This window comes from Asparagus officinalis, chromosome 9, assembly GCF_001876935.1.
Source record: "Asparagus officinalis chromosome 9, Aspof.V1, whole genome shotgun sequence".
NCBI classification, from domain to species: Eukaryota; Viridiplantae; Streptophyta; class Magnoliopsida; order Asparagales; family Asparagaceae; genus Asparagus; species Asparagus officinalis.
The window spans coordinates 24,086,022-24,101,370 of record NC_033802.1 but is presented as its reverse complement, the minus strand read 5'-3'; the positions used below and the strand labels follow the sequence as shown (position 1 = coordinate 24,101,370).

Sequence of the window (15,349 nt, the reverse complement as noted above, 5' to 3'; positions counted from 1 at the left end):
AGCTTGACAACCAGCACATAATCTTGAAAGCCAATCCATGATCTTTAACATCAAAACCATAAGATCAACAATACAACCCTGTGATCTTCTCAACTCATAAGCCTAACAACAGAGCTAAGCGTTACAATAAGGAGCTAATGTTAGCTACCATTCCATAAGTTTGACAACAGAGAGCTAACCTTAACAACCAATACATAAGCTTGACAACAGAGCACTAACCTTAACAACAGGGCGCTAACCTTAGCAACCAATCCATAAACTTGACAATCAGCACATAACAATGACAGCCAGTCCATGATCTTAACAACAAAACCATACGCTCAACAATACAACCATGTATCATGCCACGTCTTTCTTTACAATCTTGCTTACAACCTTAACAATGAAAAAAATAAGCTTAACAGCCACGCCGTGATCTTAACAAAGAAAAAATAAGCTTATCAACAACCCCATGATCTTCTCAACAATTCCCTAAGTTCAACAAAACAATGAGGACTGCTACAACCTTAACAACTAATAAATAAGCCTAACAACAGAGCTAAACTTAACAACAAGGTGCTAACCTTAGCAACCATCCCATAAGCTTGGCAACAGAGCGCTAACCTTAGCAAACAATATATAAGCTTGACAATACAACGCCAAACTTCACAATAAATACGTAAACTTAACAACCAGTCAATAAAAGTGACAGTGAGTCCATAATATTTTTTGATAAATTGTTAAACTTAACAAAACAACTTGTATCAAAAAATAATTTCCTTTACAATCATGCTACAACCTTAAAACAAACAAATAAGCTTATCAACAACCCCGTAAACTAAACAAATAAGCTTGAATACACGATGACTACTGCATGTATTACCATTGTCTCTACTCTAAGTTCCATAACTGTGGGTGAATATAACTGGCTCCCTTCAATGAACTTGTTCAATAACAAGATAATTAAGATTCATAGGTGCGTGGAATACAATAAATTCAGATGGATCAATGCTTGAATCACCTAGGAAAGCATGCAAATGCTGTTGGAGATAGTCTTCTGGCTTACGTTTACTTTGTATAGCTATACAGTGTTAACGTAAGCCAGAGGACTATCTCCACCAGCATTCGCATGCCTTTTCATGTGATTCACACATGACCCATCTGAATTGATTGTATTCCACGCACCTATCAATCTTAACTATCTTTTTATTGTACAAGCTCATTGAAGGGAGCCAGTTAATTCACCCACAGCTAATGGAACTAAGAGCAAACACATAAGGGGATAACGTCTTCATCAGCGTGAGGGATATCCAAGATCTTCATCAGTGTGCGCAAACCTTGTCACCATGACCTTCATCAGTGTGAATACTAGCGTTGATCTTCTGGTTTTAATGGCGAAAGGAGAACTTGTAGGTTTTGGGGAGAGGGTAGCTCGGGCTTCAGATTAAATGATAGAGGGTCAACAGAGAGCCGGCGATGGGGAGATCGAGGAAAGATTGTGCCGAAAGGATATCTACGCTATCCTGTAGCTGAACAGGCGAAGGGTAGGAGCCCAGGTTGTTGGCCTTCTTGTTTTGATGATGTTTAACAAACAATTTACCACTAATGTTGTTTGTCTAGTATTTGTGTTTTCTTATTTATTATAGACAAACAACGTAGTTAGAGGATGGATGGAATAGAGCTTCAACGATCATATCCAAAGGAGGTTGGCGGAATGTCGGTGAAGCTATGCAAATTCAAGTTAAAGATCAAGTTCAAGCTTCATCCGCGAGTTTACCAAGTTGAGCTACAATGAAGATCAAGATCAAGCTTGGGTAATCTATTTAGAGTTTATATTATGTGTGTTAAATACGTTAAGCTCAATATCTATACACACACATTTATTGGTTTCTTCGTGTGTGTGTGTGTGTGTATATATATATATATAAGTTTTGGTTTCTATGCATATATATAGTTTTATATATGTACATGCATGGTATTGGGTTTTCATGTTTATAATATGAAATCACATATTTCATATTTACTATTGTGTTTTTGAAAACATTGCATAGAATATGCAATTTTGTGAAAATATTGTATTCTTAGTTTATAGACTTCAATATCAGTTTATACATGTTTTACTAAGTCTACAAAAACATTTCACAAAGTTTCAAAAGTTGGTTTATGTCAAAACATCAAAATTCAAGTATCTCATATTTTCATGTTTTGGACTATTTTGTAAAATGATGATATTTTTCATTTGGGAAGTCCTTTTTCGAAACCAGTCGTTGTAGCATGTTTATTATCATGTCTACAATCATTCCCCAAATATATATATATAGTTATATATATATATATATACATAAGTTTTGGTTTCTATGCATATATATAGTTTTATATATGTACATGCATGGTATTGGGTTTTCATGTTTATAATATGAAATCACATATTTCATATTTATTATTGTGATTTGGTTTAACTACTTAGATATGAAACAAATATATTTTCATATACATACTCCTATGTTTCATTCTCTAATGTATTTGTGAAAATATCATATTCTTAGTTTTTGGACTTAACAATAATCATATACATATTTTATTAAGTCTACAAAATCATTGTGCAGAGTTTCAAAACATGGTTTAGCCTAAATGTCAAAATTCATATGTTTACATTTTCGTGTTTTGGACTATTTTGCAAAATGATTATATTTTTCATTTGGGAAGTCCTTTTTGGAAACCAGTCATTGTAGCATGTTTATTATCATGTCTACAATCATTCCCCAAAGTTTTGCATTTTTTAGAATTTATTTGATATTTTTAAACAGGGTTTTAAAATTAGAAAAACAGTTTTCAAAATCAGATTTTTATATATCAGTTCTTGGTCGACCGCACCGGTCGACCGGACCTATGTTATTTAGTCAGTGGGCAGCAGAGAGTTTTTCGGTCGACCGATGCGTTCGACCGAGAGCTCGATTTTTCTGTCGGTCGACCGCACCGGTCGACCGATCAAGTCTCTGTTTGTTTTTCTCGTTTTCGATCTGGATCGCGGTCGACCGAAAATTTCATCGGTCGACCGAATGATTTAGTCGGTCGACCGAATAATTTCATCGGTCGACCGTCGGACTCCCAACGGTAATATTGTACAAAAATCTGTTTCCTGATTTTCTGGGATTTTTGTTGTTTTGTTTATGGTTTTGGCTGATGGTTTCTCTTCCTATATAAACCCCTCAACCCCTCTTCTATCAATAACCAAATGGATAGTTTTTAAAGAAGTTTAAAATCGTTTTGAAAAGGGTTTTAGTTGGGTTCAGAGTCTGTTTGGTTTGAAGATTGTTTTACAAGTGGAGAAGATCATTCATAGTATATGAACTTCATTTCAATCCTCCTCTCCATCTTGTTTTTCAGAAAAGAATTTCTAAACTCTTCCTAGCTTTACATTTTGTATTGTTTAATTATCATTTCTATTAAAGCTAGTTTTATATTGAGTTTAGATTTGATTTTAATCTCATTGTTACACACACCCACATGAGCTTATTGTATTTGCATACATAGTATATTAGGGTTGTGAGAGATTATAACATTGAGTTGTGCTTCATTGTGTTCTCATCTATTGTAGAGAACAAATTTATATTTGTTACATTGTGAGTGTTGTAAGTTTTCGGTGAGCTAGAAAACCGAGTGTGTTGTGAAGTTTTCGGTGAACTAGAAAACCGAGTGTGAGGAGTGGACGTTGATCGGTGATCATTGAAAACCAACATAGTGTGGTTGTAAACGTTATTCGGTTGAGCGTAGAAAACCTGGTTGTGATAGTGGATTTCTCCCCGGGAGTGGGGAGCGGAGACATAGGACGGAAGGTCCGAACTCCATGATCATATCTTGTGTTTGAGTGTGCTTTGGCGTTTATTTATACTTGTATTTATATTTCTTGTCGCCATTGTCATTAGCTCATTATTTATATGATCCACTATCTAGCTCATATAGTTTATCATCTTGTGTTAGTTTATATATCCTTGCATATATATATTCATCATATAGGATATATCACACTTGCTAGGATAACTTGTTTATTAGCTTTTAATTGGCATAAAATCGGATTAGATTAGCATAAGACCCTAATCACCCCCCCCTCTAGGGTCTAACACAGGTTATATTAACTCTACTCCTTAGGAACTAGGAGGAACATTGAATGTAGTAGCAGAGAATATACTCCGGTGACCGTGACAACCAAGCGCAAGTGAATAATAGTAAGGGACCTAACAGTAAACATAACATTCAATCGATAAACCTAACAACCGAATAATAACCTTAACATCAAAACCATGACCTTAACATTTGTAACGATATACTTGACAATAATTCCATGTGCATGACAATAAAACGCTAAACTATATAGGCTCGTTCTAGTATAAGATTTCTTGGATTCTGACTATATGATAGCATCAACCATTTGAATGCTAATAACCTTATCTATTCCCCATTGTCAATTCTCTAAGTTCCATAAATTGTGCTTGAATATAAATGGCTTCCAACAAAGAGCTTTCCAGCAGCCTGTTAAGTTCACGGAAAGCTCTTTGGAGAAAGCCATTGCTATTCAAGCCCATCTGATAGAACTTAGAGAAAATGACAATGAGGAATAGATAAAAGTAATAATATTCAAAAAAGGTTGATGCTATCATATGGTCAGAACCTAGAAATATTGAAGAAGTCTTCATAAGCGTGAGGGCTAGCCGTGATCTTCTGGTTTATGAGATTGGAGAGGGGAGAGCTTAGGATGATCGAGAAAATAGTGAGGACAAATAGAATGGCGGTGATGGGAAGATAAAGAAGATGTAAAGGTGAGGAGAAATGTTATATAGTTCGATTCTGTATTAGAACAATCTGAGGGATGGTGATATTACTCTACTACCTTAGGAACTATGAAATGCATTGAATGCAGTCCAATCAAAAATATCTCGGTAACCTTGACAGCCAATTACAAGTGAATAATATAACCTTAACAACAAACAAATAAAACTGACAACCAAGTAATAACATTAACAACCAAGCCAAAACTTCAACATTAAAGTAATAAAATTGAAAACCAAGTAATAACATTAACAGCCAAGCCATAAAACTTAACAATTTTAACGATATACTTGACAATTTTAACAATCGGTGATACTGACAACAAAGAGCAGGTGGATAACAGGTGTATAACAGTAAACTTAACATTCAATCGATAAACATATCAACCAATCAAAAACTTTAACATTAAAGTGATAAATTTGACAACCAAGTAATAACCTTAATAACCAAGTCAAAACATCAACATTAAAGTGATACACTTGACAACCAAATAATAACCTTAACAACCAAGTCAAAACTTTAACATTAAAGTGATAAACTTGACAACCAAGTAATAACCTTAACAGCCAAGCTATGACCTTCTCACTTGTAATGATATACAGGAAAACAAATCCATATACGTGACAATAAAACGCTAAACTATATAGGCTCATTACAGCTTGCACGATTGTGAACCTTCATGTTGCATCGAGAGCACTTAACAGGACGGGTGTTAAGTGACCTGTTGTTTATTCATCTTGTGCATGGTCTGCCACATCTTTTTTTTGGTAAGAGGAGGCTTCAACACTCTCTCTTCTGGCGGTACAAAGCGCTTCTCGTAATCTGGGATGGGAAAGATGATCGGTGCATAACTTGCTCTGAATAAGTCAACAGTCATGTACCAATCGTAATATTGATAAATTTCTCGTCTGATCCATATAATTGCAACGCACGCATGTTTGCAAGGAATGTGGGTGAAGTCCCAGGACTTGCAAGAACAAGTCCGATTCTTCAAATCTACACGGCAAGTTTTATTGGACTCGACCTCCACAATATCTTCCGTCGAATGTTTAATCGCCAAGCAGCTACCATGCTGAATATTATCACACAGCATCATCTCCGCTTCCGGGCATAAGTATCTAGACCATTTCTGACCCACTAGCCTCCTTTCATGCATGCACTCCATTATTTGCTTCCGTATGGTCTCAACCAAAGGTAAGATTCGCAACAATCATGCCTTTCTTATCTAGCTGTTGAAGAACTTAGCAACGTTTGAAGTAACATGGTCATACCTTAACAACAAAACACTAACATTAACAATAAAACCATAAACGTAACATGGTCATACCTTAACAACAAAACACTAACATTAACAATAAAACCATAAACTAAACATTAAAGGCTTAACCTTAACAACAAATATCCTAAACTTAATAGCAAAACCCTAGCAGAATAACTCTAACCATAACAATAAAAATCTAACCTTAACAGAAAACTGTAGGATAACTCTAACCTAAACAACTATAACGGTGTTGTAACAAAATAACGTTAAGACCAAGCTATCTTACCTTATACCAGGAAAATGCGCGTTTGCCCATCTCTCCGGGGAGTATTCCATTACAGTGACGTAAGCCCTGTGATCGATCGCTGCTAATTCTTTCATGTTATTATCCCATTCAGATATTGTGAACTTATAAGCCGCGGATTGTAACAGCTCGCCCAACGTAGTCACGACATTTGCCTTGTGCCCAAAATGCTTCATCTTCTTTTTGAAATTCTCGACTAGATGCAGAACACACCTTGAATGGAATGCATCTGGAAAGAATTCCTCGACTGCTGCCCTGATACCCTTGTCGGCGTCGGAAATCATTACCAGTCGATGTAGAGGTTGGTAAGGATTTTCCCTATCATACAGTAACCTCCATAATCCTTGTAAGAACCATTTCCAGTTAACCTCATTCTCTTGGTCGCATAGCAATAAGCAAGGGGAAATATTCCCTGGTTGCCGTCATACCCAGTAGCGCTAAGTAGTATGCCTCTGTAATGATCTTTAATAAATGTTCCATCCAAAAATAATAGAGGCCTACACCCAGCAATGAACCCTTCAATACAGGCATTATAACTAATGAACAATCTCCTGAACCTCCCGTCATCAGCATCAATAACAACACGACTCCCTGGATTAGTTGCATGCACCATGGATTCATACCTGCATGAATATAACAACAAAGCAGTACATTTAGCGAAGGATTCATAACCATAACAAATGATCTTCAAACTTCACGATCAACACGTATACTTAACGATGAACCAATAACTTTAACAACTAATACGTATAATTAGCAACCAAAACATAAGCAGTAGATTTAGAGAAGGATTCATAACCATAACAAATGATCTTCAAACTTCACGACCAACACGTATACTTAGCGACGAACCAATAACTTTAACAACTAATACGTATAGTTAGCAACGAAAACGTAAGCAGTAGATTTAGCAATAGATTCATAACCATAACAATTGATCTTCAAACTTCACAACCAACACGTACACTTAGCGACGAACCAATAACTTTAACAACTAATACGTATAGTTAGCAACGAAAACGTAACCAGTAGATTTAGCAACGGATTCATAACCATAACAACTGATCTTCAAACTTCACAACCAATCCATATACTTAACGTCAAACCAACAACTTTAACAACTACTATGTATAGTTAGCAACCAAAACGTAAGAGTGATTTCAGAAGAATAAAAAAGATAAGGACCATCTCAGTGAATTGTAAGCCTCATCATCATCACCAAACAAGTCCTATTGAGCTGTCTCCTTGCTCCACCACACTTTACTGTAGTTAATATTGATGCCAAAATTAGAGAGCATGTCGTTCTTGATATCGACCGCACGAAGATCTGGCCTAACCTTCAAAATAGCTTGTATTTGGATAGCAATGAACTTTCTTGATGCCCTTGAGTTACCAGCATTTGCTCCATGTTGACCGCAGGTGTGGGTAGACTCGAAATTCTTTATGGACATGATAGACGAATTTCTAAGCGGGGAAGCAAACAACATCCAAGGGCAACCATGTGTGTGCTTGAATCGGCAATAGACTCTTATGCGTCTTTGTTCATTGTGGTAAAAATCATACTTGAACCGTTTAGCAATTGAATAGTATTGAAGTGCTAATCTAACTTCAGCAGCACTATCAAATTTCTGACCAACTTCACATATGGAGGTGTGCCACTCAGTTGGGATCTTTGTTTGGTGATTAAGCACGTCTTCCAGCAGCATGATCAAGTCGCCGGTGGGGTTATCATTAGGAATACGCTCATCATTACAGGTTTGGGTGAACGTAGTATCTGCGCACCGTGAATTTTCTGTCGGTATTGTCCTGAAGTAGTTGAAAGTACCATAATACCGCTAGGAAGGAACCCTAGAGGGGGGGTGAATAGGGTTTATGCTAATCTAATTATATATTAATGCCGATTAAAATTAATTAACAAATATCCTAGCAAGTATGATATATGACAAGATATATATGCAAGGATATACAACTAATACAAGGGTGAAACAAACAAAATAAGATAGTGGGAATATAAACAATGTGCAATTGACAAAGGCAATATAAATATGAAAATAAGTGCGCCAATGCAAACACAAACAAAACGATATGTTTACGAGGTTCGGTCCGCCTGACCTACGTCCCCGCTCCTCACCTCGAGGAGATCTCCACTATCACACCGGGTTTTCTACGCTTACCCAAAAAACGTTTACACCTCACAATACGGTTTTCTAGGTAACCACAAACTTTACAATTACTCACAATGTAACTATACTAACTACCACCTCAAGTGTTGGTCTCTAGCCCGTGTCTCCCTTAAGTGTTAGGAATTATAACCTCTCTCTAGGCATTATCACCTACCCCACTCCTCTTGGGACAACCTCGTCTCTCACCACACACTCCTCTTGGTGTACTTACTCGAAATTGATCGTTCACTTTATATTATAATAGAAATGAATTGGTATAAAAATTTGTAATTATTGGATCTGTCCTTCTCGGACGGGTTAGGAATATAATAGTGCATACATCCAACTTTGTATACTTTGTATGATTTCATTTCTTAAAAATTTCGGCAGCACCTACCCGATGTTCTCCCTGTACACTGTGCGGATGTTATTATGCGTACTGACAACATATCAAAACGCAAAACAACATACACTTATTGTACACGGAGAACAACAGGTATGGGCTGCCAAAATTTTTAAGAAATGAAATCATACAAAGTATACAACGTTGGATGTATGCACTATTATATTCCTAACTCGTCCGAGAAGGACAGATCCAATAATTACAAATTTTTATACCAATTCATTTCTATTATAATATAAAGATTTGGTATAAGTCGACTTAACAGTTCGAGTAAGTCGACTTGGCAGAGAGTTTTTGCACATTCCAGAGCATTTCATAAGTCGACTTGTCAACTCTGATAAGTCGACTTATAAACGTGCACAGGCACTGTACATGCTGAAAATCTGATTTTAAAAGTGCCTTTAAAAATAACAAATAAATTCTAAAAATTATGAAACTTTGGGAAATGTTTATAAACATGATAATAAACATGTTATAAAAAAAAATTTGGAATTACATTCCCCAATAGTGAAAACTCATCATTTTATAAAATTAGTCCAAAACATGAAAAGTAAACATACATGTTTTTGACATTTGACAAAAACAAACTTTTGGAAACTTTTATATGGCTTTATAGACTTAGGAAAAGATATAAAAACATATTATCAAGTCCATAAACCAAGAACACAATATATTTTCAAATATGATAGAATAAGAAACATATGAACATATATATGAATATATATTTGTTTCATATCTAAAAAATCAAACCAAAACATATATGAACATATATATGAATATATATTTGTTTCATATCTAAAAAATCAAACCAAAACATATATGTATATATAACAATATATATATATATACAAAAACAAAACGTGTATGTGTGTATATAATTGAGCTTAAAGTACTAACACACATAATATAAAACCTAAACTAAAAACATTATAAACTATATACCCAAGCTTGATGATCTTCAACGAAGCTCTATCTTGGTACCATTGCGGATGAAGATTGACTTGGATCTTTAACATGAATTGCAAGGCTTCAACCACTACTCCGCCAACCTCCATTGGATATGATCGTGAATACGCAATTCCATCCATCCTCCAACACATTGTTTGTCTAGAATACCTAATAAGAAACATAAACACTAGACAAACAATATTAGAAATTGTTTGTAATCATCAAAACAAGATTAGAATATATAGGCTCATAACATGAGACCTAACAGTAGTAATAAAAATACATAGCCTTAGCAACGAACTAATAACCTTAACAACGAACTCATAAATGTAACAGCCAGCACATATCCTTAACAACTAACCCTTATACTTAAGGGCAGACTCGTGACCTTAACAACAAATGCATATACAGTATACGTAACAGCCAACAAATAACTTTAACAACCAGTGCTTAACATAACCTTGATAACCAACACATTACCTAAGCAACCAATGCATGAGGTTAACAACTAATGGCAAAACCTATCAGTGAACTCAAAAGGAAATCTAGAGTGTAATTCCTACGCAGTTTCCGGCGTAGTCTGTGTGTTCTGTGAAGTTGAGGATTCCCCAGCGGAGGTAGCATACAAATTCGCGTCTGTAAATCCATTACGCCGATAATACTCGAACATCAAATTTATGTCATTGTCAATTGAAATACTGAATTTCTTTTCCCTTTCGCATATGAACTTCAGTGAAAGAGATTGCATTGGTATTTTAAGCTTTTCCGTCACTTGATATCTCAAGCTGATTATTTATGTATTCTCTTTGATAACGACGAATACACCGTCACCACCTTTGTTGCTTTTTGCCTTCGTTACCACGCATAGAAGAGATCCATCCGCCATTTTATTACAGGGAGTAGTTGAAGAATCGAAGAGGCTTTTATTGAGGTGAATTAAGTGGAAGGAACAAATTAGTTAGGGTAACAGAATGGGGAGGAACTCAATGATTTTAGCTGGAAGGGGAATATATCTGGTGATAATTTTGGAGGGAAATGGGAATCCCCCCCCCCCAAATAAGTCATTCTAATCACCATTTAATGCCTACAGTCGAAACGCTGGGTTTCCGTCGTGAGAGGGCGACGAACATAGGCTGCGAAGGGTATTTTGGGCATTTCGAGCGAGGTTTAAACAGAGTTACGCCTGGGGATTCGTTTTGGGGGCTGGAAGAAAATCGCGCGCTGTTTTGGGGGTAAAGCACATGTTGAAAATGTCTTGGTGGGGAGGAAGCACGTTTTGTTGTGTTTTGGGGGCTGGAAGCATTTTTTCCTATAAAGTATGTCGAAAATAGGACTGCATGGGCAAGACTACTCTTTTGGTGCATACAAATGTCCAGTTGTCGTTGGAGGTTAAAAGTTGTCAAAGATGTAAAATGCAAGATGGGACCATAAAAAAATAATTAAGATGTTTTCCCTCCTTTTGCTTTCTTTCTTTCTTTCTTTTATTTTTTTTTATTTTCTGACAGAAAAATAGGGGGGCAAGATGTTTTATTCAAAAGCATATATTAATATAAACAAGCTCTAGTAAATCTAAACAACTGAAAAAGAAGAGATAGACAAACTACACTTGTCAAAAGTAATTTTCAGAAGTCCGGAGGGATTTAATTTGTTATACTCCCTAAAATTGCAAGGAAAATGTTTTTGATTAATTTTTGAAAAAAAACCCTCAACTATGAGGGGTTGTCTTAGAAAGCCCCTATCAACTATTTTAATTTGAGGAAAACCCCTTAAATTGGAGTATATTGTAGATAACCCCCTCGAAATTGAAAATTTGAGAAACCCCTCTGAACTATGAGGTGCCTTACAAAATCCTCCTGATCTTTGATATTTTTCTCAACGAACCCCTCTAATGTTGTCATTTCAAAATGTAATATAATTGAAATATATTTATGGCATTAATTAACACATTCCTGTTAAAGAAAAACTCTCAACCAATAAAAAAAGATTGAATGCTTCCCTACTCTCCTTTCTTTCTCTCATCATGCAAAAAATTTAGGGTACTTAGGGGTATTCAGATCTTTTCTAGGTCACCTACTTGTCAAGTGATATGTTACGGTTAATGATATTAGTGTTTGTGGGTTAAGGGAGAAAAGTTCGTCTACGTTGAGGATGATTTTCTAAAATTAACTCATCTTTTCCTTCTCATTTCTAAAGTTCGATTTTTTCCCTAAAAAAAGTTCATGTTTCTTTTGTGCAACTTTCAGTCTAAAGTTCAGGGGATTTTGTAAATTTTACCCTTCAATTCCAGTGATTTTTTATTTTTGGGTTAGGAATACTTGTGAATGACCCTGGGCTGTGTATCCATTTGTGCATACTTTGGAATTCTTTCAGTCTAAAGTTCAGGGGATTTTGTAAATTTTACCCTTCAATTCCAGTGATTTTTTATTTTTGGGTTAGGAATACTTGTGAATGACCCTGGGCTGTGTATCCATTTGTGCATACTTTGGAATTCAGGACTTCCAATGCAAAACCGGCAGATGAGGAACCAAAAACCAAGCATCATGCTGCATGTATACCCTCTAAAATGTGGAACTTCTCAGCAAATAATTTTTCTATGCACGTGTATAATGAAGGGTCATAAATCCAAAATCTCTCTATACCACCTATAGCTTTTGGCATTCAGTTGCCAACAGAAAATCACACAAAAGCACAAAAATTAGAGTAAAGTTTGAGCAACATACACAAATCACAATAAGGTAATATATTTCAATTCATCCATTTCACTGCCATAGAAGAATCGTGTAAAGATGATTAATACAGTCAAATCTACTAATTAATGTCGTTCATACATGAGCAACCTTTTATTCTCTGCATATCTATTATTCATCACAATCATCTTATTCTTCGCGCATTCTGTCGTGGAGCCTATGGAACCACAACACCTGAAAGCAATAACAGATATCAGTAACGTAGCAAAATTTTCAAGAAATCAATAGTTCACTTACTTCCACAGTGAGTTCCATGAGGCAGAGAATGACCACAGAAGCTAGCCACCATGATCGCCAGAGGCACGCTAATATTGTTCTCGGTATCAGGAGTAACCTTCGAGCATGCGCAGACAAGGTCAGCCTGTGCAATAGTCTGGCAACAGTCGTCCGATGGGAGCGTTGGCTCTATGCCTTTCTTCGCAAAGGCAGTGCACTTGTCGCTCAGCTGAGTCCAGTCGTTGTCGCAATCTGCACTGGCATTGTCAGCAAATAGTGAAGCTGTGATGATGGTGAAAGCCAAGAGCAGGAAGCAGGTTTTGATTAGCTGGGCCATTTTTCTAGAGATTTTGTGCTGATTTGTTTGTCTTATGTTCGTAGTTGGTGGATGGTATTTATGGAGGAAAGGGGCAGTTGAGAATAGAGTTTGTTCCTTTTGGAATTGTGTCATGGCATTTACATGGTTGAGGAAATTAAGGGTACTTCACACTAGCAGTGTGAACGTATTTCCAACAGGAAGCAAAAACATATTCATATGATTTTGTGGACAGAACGTTATCGCAGATTTTGGGTACTAAGTCTCCAAATTAATCCCACTCAAAATCCACCCGATGTCCTGTTTGTTAGGTAAATTGCATTTTGATGCATGTATGGAAATTTTGAAAATATGTATTAAAAATCTTTTTTTTTTGCACAATTGGTGTTAACAAGTATTTGCATGAGTGATAAAATCCAAACAAATTTTTTTGGTTACAGATGAATGTCATGTAGATGTATGATTAAAATCACAAATTCGGATGAATTCAGCATAATTTAGGGAATCACACTTGGTGCATCTATATGAAAAACCCAAATTAGTGGCATGGAAAATATCAAACAAATAATATACTTGATAAAATCTCTAAAATTTGACCTTATAAGTCCTTTTTTTCAATGCACAGCTCACCAAATACGTACATGAAACAAACATCCCTAAACATCTAAGGAATAGCACCAGAACCATCACCTCCCAATTGCTGTACCAATCTCTACATTGATGCTGTAGTCGGCAAATTTCAGAACATCTCGACCCAAAAAAACCTATGGGGATGTTTTTGATGCGAAGGCAATAGTTGATGTTTTTGGAAGAAATCATGCGAAAGCGGGACAATTAAAGCAAAACGGGTAATTTCAGATAGATTTCCAGATTTTTTGGAAGAAATCATGCGAAAGCGGGACAATTAAAGCAAAACGGGTAATTTCAGATAGATTTCCAGATGCAACTTTGGAGGACGATATCTTTTGACTCGCTGCATAGAATCCTTATTATAATATTGTTTTGGTGGAAATTTGGTTCTTTCATTAACGGACTCATTAAAACTTCAGTCGTTATAATGATCTCAACAAATAAAAATAAAAATTACAACTTTCTTAAAACACACATAACGGACGTTTATCACCCGTTGTTTGTATGGGATCTTGGCCTGTCCCGGGGTTTATCCATGGACCACCGACTGATCAGATCCAATATAAAGATTTTGTTGCCTCGCAAAGGAGACAAGAAACTAAAGTAACTATCTCGACAAAGCGAGATAACCACTCTTCTCAAGAATCGCAGCTAGGTACGATCTCAAGGAAATGGATGAACGGATGCAGATCTCTCGAACTCTTCCTTTCCTTATGTTGAAGAACTCGCCGAGATCTCTTTTTCCTCTCTGAAATTTGTGCTCCTCACTCTTCAGAGTCCTAGCCAGGCCGAGACTGTCTCGTCCCTGGCCAACACACAAATGTGTCTTGGCCTTGGTCGAGACGCCATTTTTCCCATTTTGATTGTTTTTGTCGTAACTTTCCGATCCGGTTTTGAAACGACGTGATTCGAAGTGCGTCAGAAAGCCGGGGAAAAGATATACAATCTTCCATGGGTGAATCATACGTGGAGTGGATGAGACACGAATGACGCCTCATCTTTTGTGAGTTAAATGTAATTCCCGATTGGATCGTTTCTTTTTGCTATTCTGTCGTCCCGTTGATTTGTACTCTTTATTGACTAGCTTCATTCGCTTGTCGACGTTAGATAATCCTGTTTGACTTGGATAATAACATTTATCATCTTTTCTTCATCTCAAACTATGTACGGGAACACGTAGGTAATTTTTTATGCCTACAGATACCCCCTCAAAAGTGTTTCAGTCTCGTTTTTTTATAGAAGAGTCTGTAATACTTTGAATATGATAGGTCCAACCTTCAGTCGGCATAAAAGGACCTATAATTGGCTTCAGTTTTTGACTTTTGTAATTTTCAATCTACTCAGTATTTTGTCAAATAGCTAAAATTCTTCCGGTGCTGCGTTTATCGTCTGACCATTGTAAAGTCTTGAATTGAAACTGTTGTGTTTAACTCATATCGTTGAGTTGACGTTGAACCGTCTGACCATTGTAAAGTCTTGAATTGAAACTGTTGTGTTTAACTCATATCGTTGAGTTGACGTTGAACTGATTATCTTCGTCGGGGATTCACACCCGA

General features: G+C 36.3%; 1 protein-coding gene across 1 annotated transcript; it reads right to left on the bottom strand.

Annotated features, from left to right (window-relative positions):
* Nucleotides 12,602-13,226, bottom strand: LOC109824036. Its single transcript, XM_020390554.1, has 2 exons — nt 12,869-13,226; nt 12,602-12,805 (listed from the first exon to the last, which is right to left on the bottom strand). Exons 1-2 carry the CDS (start codon nt 13,182-13,184, stop codon nt 12,789-12,791), a joined length of 333 nt encoding a protein of 110 aa, XP_020246143.1. The 5' UTR covers nt 13,185-13,226; the 3' UTR covers nt 12,602-12,788.